A 13,112-nucleotide genomic window follows, 5' to 3' on the forward strand; every position below is an offset into this window, starting at 1 on the left:
ATAGTGTGATAGTCCAGTCCATAGTGGATCTAACATAATAGTGTGAGAGTCCAGTCCATAGTGGATCTAACATAATAGTGTGAGAGTCCAGTCCATAGCGGATTTAGTTAATATGCTTGGAGGATCCTCCAGGCTATTAAATGAGGTACATCTGGGTGTTATTTCATGTTTAGAGAACTGTAATAATGCTAAGAACATTGAATAAGTTGGTGGAAATGTGCTTCTCACACCCAAGCTCAGTGCCAGTCACCCAGGATTAGAGACACGTGTACTACCAGAAACATTTGAGATATTCTAATCAACTAATCAATTGATGTGCAATAATCAATGTGTGCTTGCAATAAAGTTCCTGGAACTGAAGAAGAAAAAAAGCCTCGGCAGCCATTTGTTCTTCCTGTCCCCGATAATAAAAAGACGGGCCATCTGTGGGAGATCCAGAAGCCGGGAGTGAATACTTTTAAACACACAACAAATATTTGGCCAGGACCTGGAGGTCACCATGGCAACGCATCCACTTGCTAGTTGATACAATAACATCAAGGCCTCACCCCTTTCATACAGAAAAATCACCTGATGTCCACAGTCTAGATCTATTCATTCTCATGAGGGCCGCATGGTGACCTTATGTCCATGGTCTAGATCTATTCATTCTCATGAGGCTGCCAAAGTAGTTGGGAAAGGGCATGTTCACCACTGTGTTACATCACCTTTTCTTTTAACAACACTCAATAAACGTTTGGGAACTGAGGAAACTAATTGTTGAAGCTTTGAAAGTGGAATTCTTTCCCATTCTTGTTTTATGTAGAGCTTCAGTCGTTCAACAGTCCGGGGTCTCCGCTGTCTTATTTTACGCTTCATAATGCGCCACACATTTTCCATGGGAGACAGGTCTGGACTGCAGGCGGGCCAGGAAAGTACCCACACTCTTTTTTTACGAAGCCACGCTGTTGTAACACATGCTGAACGTGGCTTGGCATTGTCTTGCTGAAATAAGCAGGGGCGTCCATGAAAGACGGTGCTTAGATGGCAGCATATGTTGTTCCAAAACCTGTATGTACCTTTCAGCATTAATGGTGCCTTCACAGATGTATAAGTTACCCATGCCTTGGGCACTAATGCACTCCCATACAACCACAGATGCTGGCTTTTGAACTTTGCGTCGATAACAGTCCGGATGGTTCGCTTCTCCTTTGGTCCGGATGACACAATGTCGAATATTTCCCCCAAAAATTTGAAATGTGGACTCATCAGACCACAGAACACTTTTCCACTTTGCATCAGTCCATCTTAGATGATCTTGGGCCCAGAGAAGCCGGCGGCGTTTCTGGATGTTGTTGATAAATGGCTTTCGCTTTGCATAGTAAAGCTTTAACCTGCACTTACTGATGTAGCGACAAACTGTATTTAGTGACAGTGGTTTTCTGAAGTGTTCCTGAGCCCATGTGGTGATATCCTTTAGAGATTGATGTCGGTTTTTGTTACAATGGAAGGTCACGGTCATTTAATGTTGGTTTCCGGCCATGCCGCTTACATGGAGTGTATTTCTCCAGATTCTCTGAACCTTTTGATGATATTATGGAGCGTAGATGTTGAAATCCCTAAATTTCTTGCAATTGCACTCTGAGAAAGGTTGTTCTTAAACTGTTTGACTATTTGCTCACGCAGTTGTGGACAAAGGGGTGTACCTCGCCCCATCCTTTCTTGTGAAAGACTGAGCATTTTTCGGGAAGCTGTTTTTATACCCAATCATGGCACCCACCTGTTCCCAATTAGCCTGCACACCTGTGGGATGTTCCATATAAGTGTTTGATGAGCAGTCCTCAACTTTATCAGTATTTATTGCCACCTTTCCCAACTTTTTTGTCACGTGTTGCTGGCATCAAATTCTAAAGTTAATTATTATTTGCAAAATAAAATGTTTATGAGTTTGAACATCAAATATGTTGTCTTTGTAACATATTCAACTGAATATGGGTTGAAAAGGATTTGCAAATCATTGTATTCTGTTTATATTTACATCTAACACAATTTCCCAACTCATATGGAAACGGGGTTTGTAATTGGAGAGAGTGTCTCCAGGTGTGAATGTTTATTGTATTATTAATTGGAGTGTTTCTACAGGTGTAAATCTGCATGACATTGACAGGCATAATAAGTCAGCTGGGATAGGCTCCAGCTCACCTGCCTTCACCCTAAAGAAGGCAATCTGTACACAAAATAGATGGTTGGAAAATAAATGAACGTATTTGAACTCAACAGGAGTGAAAATGAACGTGAATCAGTTGATCAAGAATATCAGATGTATTCAACACAGAAATGGTTGATTTTGTGCCATTAAAAAAAATGAAATGTGTAAACATTAAAGGCCTACTGAAAGCCACTACTAGCGACCACGCAGTCTGATAGTTTATATATCAATGATGAAATATTAACATTGCAACACATGCCAATACGGGCTTTTTAGTTTACTAAATTACAATTTTAAATTTGCTGCGAAGTATCCTGTTGAAAACGTTGCGGAAAGATGATGCTTATGTTGGCGCGTGCTTTTGACGTTATTGGTTGGAGCTGACATTTTTTTTTACAGCACCACTCACGGCTAAAAGTCGTCTGCTTTCATCGCATAATTCCACAGTATTTTGGACATCTGTGTTGCTGAATCTTTTGCAATTTATTCAATTAATAATGGAGACGTCAAAGAAGAAAGCTGTTGGTGGAAAGCGGTGGATTGCAGCTGCCTTTAGCAACCGAAACACAGCCGGTGTTTCTTTGCTTGTTGTGAAGCTTTAATACGAAGCAGAGCGGTCAAGCGAACATGTTTCGCTACCACACGTCAACCGGCAGGTTTCGGTGAAAAAATTGTGGTAATAAGTCGGCTCTTACCGGAGACATGAGCGGAGCTTGCGTCCTCCTGCAGCTGTCAAAGAGGCAGCTGTGACTTTCTTGGCTCCTCCACGGCTTCCATCAGAGACACTGCCAGTCACCACACCCCTCCGACTTTCAGGTACGACTTTATAATCTCACTAAAACTCTAGCAACACAATAAGCAGATAAGGGATTTTCTAGAAATATCCTAGTAAATGTGTCTAATAACATCTGAATCGCTCCCACTGCCGTCGCCTTTTTTTCTTTCTTTCTATCAATCAATCAATCAATCAATCAATGATTATTTATATAGCCCTAAATCACTAGTGTCTCAAAGGGCTGCACAAACCACAACACAAACCACAACGAGATCCTCGGGAGAGCCCACATAAGGGCAAGGAAAACTCACACCCAATGGGACGTCGGTGACAATGATGACTATGAGAAACCTTGGAGAGGACCTCAAATGTGGGCAACCCCCCCACTCTAGAGGAACCGAAAGCAATGGATGTCGAGCGGGTCTAACATGATACTGTGAAAGTCCAATCCATAGTGGATCCAACACAACCGTGAGAGTCCAGTTCAAACTGGATCTAACACAGCAGAGAGAGTCCCGTCCACAGTGGAGCCAGCAGGAAACCACCCCAAGCAGAGGCGGATCAGTAGTGTAGAGATGTCCCAGCCTAGTGCTTCACTCTAACTTTCCTCATCCACGAATCTTTCATCCTCGCTCAAATAATGGGGAAATCGTTGCTTTCTCGGTCCGAATCGCTGTTGCTGCTGGTGGCCATGATTGTAAACAATGTTCAGATGTGAGGAGCTCCACAACCCGCGCACATCGTCTGCTACTTCCCATACAGCACCGAAACACAGCCGGTGTTTGTTTGTTGTGAATCTTTAACACGGAGCGGCAAAGCGAACATGTTTTTTTTTACGTCAACCAGCAAGTTTTTGGATGGGAAAATTGTGATATTAAGTCAGCTCTTACCAGAGACTTGAGTGGATCACGCGACCTCATCCTGCAGCTCAAAAAGGCAGCTGTGAGCTTGGCTCCTCGGCTTCTCTCAGAGACACCGGCATTCACCGCAGCCATCCGACTTTCAGGTATGACTTTACAATCTCACTAAAACACGTCGCCTTTTCTTTTTTTTAGTGCCTCACTCTAACTTTCCTCATCCATGAATCTTTCAACCTCGCTCAAATTAATGGGGAAATCGACGCTTCGTTGGTCCGAATCGATCTCGCTGCTGGTGGCCATGATTGTAAACAATGTTCAGATGTGAGGAGCTCCACAACCCGTGACGTTACGCGCACATCGTCTGCTACTTCCGGTACAGGCAAGGCTTTTTTATTAGCGACCAAAAGTTGCAAACTTTATCGTGGATGTTCTCTACTAAATCCTTTCAGCAAAAATATAGCAATATGGCAAAATGATCAAGTATGACACATAAAATGGACCTGCTATCCCCATTTAAATAAGAACATCTCATTTCAGTAGGCCTTTAAAGAACAGTTACAAATATAGGAATTAAAATACCGGTACAAATAAAAAATAAAAACACATAAAACATACATACATACATAAAAATACATAAATAAAAAAATAAAAAAACAAAAATACAAATAAAAACACTCACCGCTCGCAGTTGCTCCAATCGGTCCTTCATCTTCCCGACTGGAGTTAACGCTCAGAAAGAAGATAATTGAGCAAAAAGCGATTGAAAAGAGGAGTTAACGCTCAGAAAGGAGATAATTGAGCAAAAAGCGAGTGAAAAGAGAGTTTATTCCCCCAGCAGCTGGCGAGCTAGCAGGCCGACATGAAGTCAAGTCTTCCCCGCCGCCGCTGGCCTTCAAGACGGATCAAAGTCCTCCAAAGTCCGGTCAGGACCGTTGGACAAAAGCACTAGTTTTCTAACAAGAAGCGTCTTCTCGACGTTGTTGCATACAAAGTGTGTGCTGGCGGTGTAAATCTGCTGGGCGAGCAGAGGATTAAAAGCGCTTTAATCTGTTTGTGTGCCTGCCACCCTCATCATTCTACCAAGCACTTCTCACGAGCGCGCATGCGCACACGCAGCACGGGCCAAGAAGGTGAAGCCGCGCCCACCGGCCACCTGCGCCGCCGGTGCGTTCAGGTGCTGTGGGACAAAATGGAGAGGACACGTTAATTGACGTCAAAGTCGGCTTGTTTCGCTCACATTTCTGACGCGACGATCAAAGTCCAAAAAGGAGTGACTCGTTTATTTTTAAGCTGCTTTTAAAGCACAAAGGTTTAATACGAATACAATATATTAAAATTTAATTTTAAATAACCAATTATTCATTGAAACGGCATGCAACTTAAGTATACAGCCGGGGTCCTCAAACAGGAAGTCCCGAGTTAAAAAAAAATCAAAAATTATATATATATATATATATATAATTTTTAAATCTGTCCTTTCTAATCCATTTTCTACCGCTTGTTACTTCCGGTGTCTCCTAGCCGCTCAGGCAAATCTTAAAAAATGAATTTTCCCATCAATAACGTGACATCATCGGGCTCAATATACATATATATATATATATATATATATATATATATATATATATATATATATATATGATGAGGTGGCAACTTGTCCAGGGTGTACTACAACTACCGCCCGAATGCAGCTGAGAGACTCCAGCAACCCCCCGCGACCCCAAAAGGGACAAGCGGTAGAAAATGGATGTATATATATATATATATATATATATATATATATATATATATATATATGTATATATACATATATATATGTATATATATATATATGTATATGTATATATGTATATATATACATATATATATATGTATGTATTTATGAATATGTGTATGTATATATATACATACACATATATGTATGTATTTATGAATATGTGTATGTATATATATATATATGTATATGTATATATGTATATATATACATATATATATATGTATGTATTTATGAATATATATATATATATATATAGGTACGTATGTATTTATGAATATATATATGTATATATACTGTATATATATATATATATATATATATATATTAGGGGTGTGGGAAAAAATCGATTCGAATACGTTGTGCGATTCAGAATCGATTCTCAATTTTTAAAAATCGAACCACTACACAGCAATACCATAACAATGCAATCCAATTCCAAAACCAAACCTGACCCAGCAACACTCAGAACTGCAATAAACAGAGCAATTGAGAGGAGACACAAACACCACACAGAACAAACCAAAAGTAGTGAAACAAAAATGAATATTATCAACAACAGTATCAATATTAGTTGTAATTTCAGCATAGCAGTGATTAAAAATCCCTCATTGACATTATCATTAGACATTTGTAAAAATAATGAAAAAGAACAATAGTGTCACAGTGGCTTACACTTGCATCGCATCTCAAAAGCTTGACAACACACTGTGTCCAATGTTTTCACAAAGATTTTCACGAAGCTGCAACAGGACAGAAGCTCCGCTGATCTCCAGTGAGAGCCGACTTATTACCACAATTTTCTCACCGAAAACTGCCGGTTGACATGTAGTCGGGATCCATGTTCGCTTGACCGCTCTGATCCAGAGTAAAGCTTCACCTCCGGGAACTTTAAACAAGGAAACACCGTGCGTTTGTGTGGCTAAAGGCTAAGCTTCCCAACTACACCTTTCTTCTTTGACGTCTCCATTATTAATTGAACAAATTGCAAACGATTCAGCAACACAGATGTCCAGAATACTGTGTAATTATGCGATTAAAGCAGACGACTTATAGCTTGGATCGGGTTGGAAAATAATGTCCGCTACAACCCGAGATGTCAAACGCATGCGTCATCATACAAGTCATCATACCGCTATGTTTTCAACAGGACACTTGGCGGGAAATTCAAAATTGCAATTTAGTAAACTAAAAAGGCCGTATTGGCATGTGTTGCAATGTTAATATTTCATCATTGATATATAAACTATCAGACTGCGTGGTCGCTAGTAGTGGCTTTCAGTAGGCCTTTAAAAGGTCAAATAAAAAATCCATACATTTTGTTCTGGTTTGAAAATTAACAAAATATCAAAATGGCCCCCGCACGCTTTCATTTTTGCATGTGCGGCCCTCAGTGGAAAAAGTTTGGACACCCCAGCATTATGTGATGCTGTAATGATCTATTGCTAACGATGGATCTTGCTGCATCGACTATGTTGCTGCTCCTCCATCTTAGAGCTGCTTTCGATACCGTCGATCATAATATTTTATTAGAACGTATCAAAACACGAATTGGTATGTCAGACTTAGCCCTGTCTTGGTTTAACTCTTATCTTACTGACAGGATGCAGTGTGTCTCCCATAACAATGTGACCTCGGACTATGTTAAGATAACGTGTGGAGTTCCCCAGGGTTCGGTCCTTGGCCCTGCACTCTTCAGCATCTACATGCTGCCGCTAGGTGACATCATACGCAAATACGGTGTTAGCTTTCACTGCTATGCTGATGACACCCAACTCTACATGCCCCTAAAGCTGACCAACACGCCGGATTGTAGTCAGCTGGAGGCGTGTCTTCATGAAATTAAACAATGGATGTCCGCTAATTTTTTGCAACTCAACGCCAAAAAAACGGAAATGCTGATTATCGGTCCTGTTAGACACCGACCTTTATTTAATAATAAAATAGAACAGAATAGATCATTATTGTCATTGTACAACGAAATTGTATGCAAACTAATTTAGCGCAAAAATCATACATAAAAACATTAAAACATAGATAAAAATACATAAAAATACCAAGCATACAGCTCACATCCACAGTCATTATTGTTATCTTGTATTCAGCAACACTATTGCTCCCGGGTAAAAAGTGTTTTTAAAACAATTTGTCCGGCATTTTATTGTCCTGTATCTCCTGCCCAAGGGCATCAGTCCAAAAAGTTTATGTCCAGGGTGAGAGGGGTCCTTTATGAGGCACCTGACACTACAGTTCATCTAGGGAGGGGAGAGAGCAGCCAGTGATCTTCATGGCAATTTTTTTGACTCTCTGAAGTGTTTTTCTCTGCCACCGTGCAGCTGGCGTACCACACACACACGCAGTATGTAAACACACTCTCTATTGAGCAGCGATAGAAGGACACAAGCAGTTTTTGAGACGGATTTTAATACAACTTTAACATTTGACAACCAAACAATTAAACAAGGGCGACTCGGTAAAGAAGCTGGGTATCTTCCAGGGGCGGTTCTAGGCATGCTTATATGAGGGGGCAGTCAGAAATGTGAAGGGGGCGTCATGTGGGGCATCATGTGTACACATCATGCTCCAGCACTTTTTTTTGCCGCTAGGTGACGTCATACGCAAATACGGTATTAGCTTTCACTGCTATGCTGATGACACCCAACTCTACATGCCCCTAAAGCTGACCAACACGCCGGACTGTAGTCAGTTGGAAGCGTGTCTTAATGAAATTAAACAATGGATGTCCGCTAACTTTTTGCAACTTAACGCCAAAAAAACGGAAATGCTGATTATCGGTCCTGCTAGACACCGACCTCTATTTAATAATACAACTTTAACATTTGACAACCAAATAATAAAACATGGTGACTCGGTAAAAAATCTGGGTATTATCTTCGACCCAACTCTCTCCTTTGAGTCACACATTAAAAGCGTTACTAAAACGGCCTTCTTTCATCTCCGTAATATCGCTAAAATTCGCTCCATTTTGTCCACTAAAGACGCCACGATCATTATCCATGCGTTTGTTACGTCTCGTTTCGATTACTGTAACGTATTATTTTCGGGTCTCCCCATGTCTAGCATTAAAAGATTACAGTTGGTACAAAATGCGGCTGCTAGACCTTTGACAAGAACAAGAAAGTTTGATCACATTACGCCTGTACTGGCTCACCTGCACTGGCTCCCTGTGCACTTAAGATGTGATTTTAAGGTTTTACTAATTACGTATAAAATACTACACGGTCTAGCTCCAGCCTATCTTGCCGATTGTATTGTACCATATGTCCCGGCAAGAAATCTGCGTTCAAAAGACTCCGGCTTATTAGTGATTCCTAGAGCCCAAAAAAAGTCTGCGGGCTGTAGAGCGTTTTCCGTTCGGGCTCCAGTACTCTGGAATGCCCTCCCGGTAACAGTTCGAGATGCTACCTCAGTAGAAGCATTTAAGTCTCACCTTAAAACTCATCTGTACACTCTAGCCTTTAAATAGACCTCCTTTTTAGACCAGTTGATCTGCCGCTTCTTTTCTTTCTCCTATGTCCCCCCCTCCCTTGTGGAGGGGGTCCGGTCTCACAACCATGGATGAAGTACTGGCTGTCCAGAGTCGAGACCCAGGATGGTCCGCTCGTCGGGACCCAGGATGGACCGCTCGCCTGTATCGATTGGGGACATCTCTACGCTGCTGATCCGCCTCCGCTTGAGATGGTCCCCTGTGGACAGGACTCTCGCTGCTGTCTTGGATCCGCTTTGAACTGAACTCTCGCGGCTGTGTTGGAGCCACTATGGATTGAACTTCCACAGTATCATGTTAGACCCGCTCGACATCCATTGCTTTCGGTCCCCTAGAGGGGGGGGATGCCCACATCTGACGTCCTCTCCAAGGTTTCTCATAGTCAGCATTGTCACTGGCGTCCCACTGGATGTGAATTCTCCCTGCCCACTGGGTGTGAGTTTTCCTTGCCCTTTTGTGGGTTCTTCCGAGGATGTTGTAGTCGTAATGATTTGTGCAGTCCTTTGAGACATTTGTGATTTGGGGCTATATAAATAAACATTGATTGATTTTTCTGTGCTTATAGTAACGATGCTTTCTTCATTGAAATGGGTCTTTAGCTATGTGTCCAACCCCAACCTGGAGTAGTGTATTGCACTTTGTCATGCCTCTACCTTCAGACCTGTCCAACTTGGGTGTCCCACCTGAAGACTAAGCTCCTGCTGGTATAGCTCTTACGGTCACTGAGGCACGCAAACCCCCCTGACCACAATAAGGTGGCAATCCCTCAGGGGGGGGAAACATTAACAGCGCTGCCATATTTCCGACAGGGGAAACAGAAGCAGGCGTCTCGCACCACAGAATACTCTAGCCATGGTCGTGTGCGGTACCAGGCAGGATTGAATGATCTTAATGTTGAACCAAATGCACGCTTTGGGTAGCCACCCAGTATTAGCTGAGATGGTGCGTTGCCATTTAAGTCACTGGGTAGCTGAGCAGGCTGCTTTGGGGGCGCGCTTGTTGGGGGGACGGAGGGGAGCTGGTGCAGGAGAAACAGTGCTTGCTGGTGCTAAAGGTGCAGTATTTGCCAGCTGCTGTCCCTGATGTACTAGCAGTAGCGTCATTGCTACGACTACATGCAGGAGCAGGACTGGACTTTTTAAATGCTCTGAAAAATGGATGCATTACAGAGCATTAACTTTCTCTTTGTGAGCTGCTGGAAGCTGGAGCAGAAAATAAGTAAGCTTGAACAACAAGTGAAAACCCCGCTGTGATTACATGAAGAAAAACAACAACAGTACAGGACTACAGCCTGGGGCGGGGCTTTACGTAGGGGTCTGTCAGACACAGGTCACTTGTCTTCAGTTTGTCACATGCAGTGGACGTGGGCACTCATCTGGGCACAAAACTCATTCACTCCAATGTATGTGTGTTGCCCACTTGCTTGTAAATTGATGAAAATGGCAGTGTTTTTGTTTTTAGGTGTCTTGGTCATATCAAATGAAACTTATTATTTGTTTATTACAAAATGTAGATTGAAACATTAAAGGTTGACTATGTAGAATTACAAGAAAAACAACAGAAAGGTAAGGTTTATTCAGGTGTACTGGAGAGGAGGCTACGCCGGATAGTCGAACCTCGGATTCAGGAGGAACAGTGTGGTTTTCGTCCTGGTCGTGGAACTGTGGACCAGCTCTATACTCTCGGCAGGGTTCTTGAGGGTGCATGGGAGTTTGCCCAACCAGTCTACATGTGCTTTGTGGACTTGGAGAAGGCATTCGACCGTGTCCCTCGGGAAGTCCTGTGGGGAGTGCTCAGAGAGTATGGGGTATCGGACTGTCTTATTGTGGCGGTCCGTTCCCTGTATGATCAGTGTCAGAGCTTGGTCTGCATTGCCGGCAGTAAGTCGGACACGTTTCCAGTGAGGGTTGGACTCCGCCAAGGCTGTCCTTTGTCACCGATTCTGTTCATAACTTTTATGGACAGAATTTCTAGGCGCAGTCAAGGCGTTGAGGGGTTCCGGTTTGGTAACCGCGGGATTAGGTCTCTGCTTTTTGCAGATGATGTGGTCCTGATGGCTTCATCTGGCCAGGATCTTCAGCTCTCGCTGGATCGGTTCGCAGCCGAGTGTGAAGCGACCGGAATGAGAATCAGCACCTCCAAGTCCGAGTCCATGGTTCTCGCCCGGAAAAGGGTGGAATGCCATCTCCGGGTTGGGGAGGAGACCCTGCCCCAAGTGGAGGAGTTCAAGTACCTAGGAGTCTTGTTCACGAGTGGGGGAAGAGTGGATCGTGAGATCGACAGGCGGATGGGTGCGGCGTCTTCAGTAATGCGAACGTTGTACCGATCCGTTGTGGTAAAGAAGGAGCTGAGCCGGAAGGCAAAGCTCTCAATTTACCGGTCGATCTACGTTCCCATCCTCACCTATGGTCATGAGCTTTGGGTCATGACCGAAAGGATAAGATCACGGGTACAAGCGGCCGAAATGAGTTTCCTCCGCCGTGTGGCGGGGCTCTCCCTTAGAGATAGGGTGAGAAGCTCTGCCATCCGGGAGGAACTCAAAGTAAAGCCGCTGCTCCTTCACATCGAGAGGAGCCAGATGAGGTGGTTCGGGCATCTGGTCAGGATGCCACCCAAACGCCTCCCTAGGGAGGTGTTTAGGGCACGTCCAACCGGTAGGAGGCCACGGGGAAGACCCAGGACACGTTGGGAAGACTATGTCTCCCGGCTGGCTGGGAACGCTTCGGGATCCCCCGGGAAGAGCTAGACGAGGTGGCTGGGGAGAGGGAAGTCTGGGTTTCCCTGCTTAGGCTGTTGCCCCCGCGACCCGACCTCGGATAAGCGGAAGATGATGGATGGATGGATGGACAACAGAAAAAGAATTCCAGCAGTCGATTGCCAGACCGTTGCTAAGTAAAACGGGCCGTTGCTAGGGACTCCGCTCTGAACAGAGGACAGCAGAGGACTGTTAAGCAGGATATATACCTTATGTTTCATTTTTACCCTCATTAACAGCATCATAAATGACTTGTAGCTTGTTACAGGGACGGTGGAGGCTCTCTGCCTTCCGAACCACTGCTGCTCAGAGCCTCCGCTGTCACTGCTCTCGTCAAGTTGTAAAAAAAAGAAAAAAAAAAAAAAAAAAGGAACTCCGTAGCACCGAAAGTCCGCGACGATAAACGTGTTTATGACAGATAAGACTACACAAATACACCCATCCTAACAAGTATATGATAAATGTATTTTCCTTCTCTTTTACTTTCATACTGCAACAGTGATTGGATGTTTACTGAGGGCTGAGGGGTGTGTGTCTGCTGCGCAGCTTGTGGAATGTTGAATACACGCACAGCGGAGGGAGGGATGAGAAGGCAGCCGACACTACTATATCGTGGGTGTCCCTTTTTCGGCGGATTTTTCCGCTAGTGCAGATAATTTTGTCAACTTGTAATGTAGTAATTTTGTGAGTTTATTAAAATTTGCTTTCTCAAATTTTAATTTGAGGGGGCAAGACATTTATTTAAGGGGTCTCTGCCCCCCTCTTGCCCCTGCGTAGAGCCGCATATGGTATCTTCTCTCCTTTGAGCCACACGTTAAAAGCGTTATTAAAACGGCCTTCTTTCATGTCCGTAATATCGCTTAAGTTCGCTCCATTTTGTCCACTAAAGACGCCGAGATCATTATCCATGCGTTTGTTACGCCTCGTCTTGATTACTGTAACCTATTTTTTTTTTGGGTCCCCCCATGTCTAGCATTAAAAGATTACAGTTGGTACAAAATGCGGCTGCTAGATTTTTGACAACAACAAGAAAGTTTGATCATATTACACCTATACTGTATATACATTATATACATATTTACATACATATATACCTATACTGGCTCACCTGCACTGGCTTCCTGTGCACTTAAGATGTGACTTTGTTTTACTACTTATGTATAAAATACTACACGGTCTAGCTCCAGCCTATCTTGCTGATTGTATTGTACCATATGTCCCGGCAAGAAATCTGCATTCAAAAGGACTCCGG

The 13,112-nt window shown here is 43.4% G+C and overlaps 1 protein-coding gene across 6 annotated transcripts in view; it reads right to left on the reverse strand.

Moving 5' to 3' along the window:
• LOC133552687 (syntaxin-3-like) overlaps positions 1-4,942 on the reverse strand; it is a 53,018-nt gene extending 48,076 nt beyond the window's left edge. For 2 of the 6 annotated variants that reach the window (XM_061900065.1, XM_061900067.1), the window contains exon 1: positions 4,503-4,939. In XM_061900065.1, the coding sequence (XP_061756049.1) occupies positions 4,503-4,532 (30 nt within the window). In that variant the 5' untranslated portion in view covers positions 4,533-4,939. Of the gene's footprint in view, positions 1-4,502 lie in introns of all 6 variants that reach the window. The other 4 variants (XM_061900063.1, XM_061900064.1, XM_061900062.1 and 1 more) reach the window with 4 other exon arrangements.
• Between the last annotated feature and the right edge of the window lie 8,170 nt (positions 4,943-13,112).

The sequence above is a fragment of the Nerophis ophidion genome, linkage group LG05, assembly GCF_033978795.1.
Source record: "Nerophis ophidion isolate RoL-2023_Sa linkage group LG05, RoL_Noph_v1.0, whole genome shotgun sequence".
Lineage (NCBI taxonomy): Eukaryota > Metazoa > Chordata > Actinopteri > Syngnathiformes > Syngnathidae > Nerophis > Nerophis ophidion.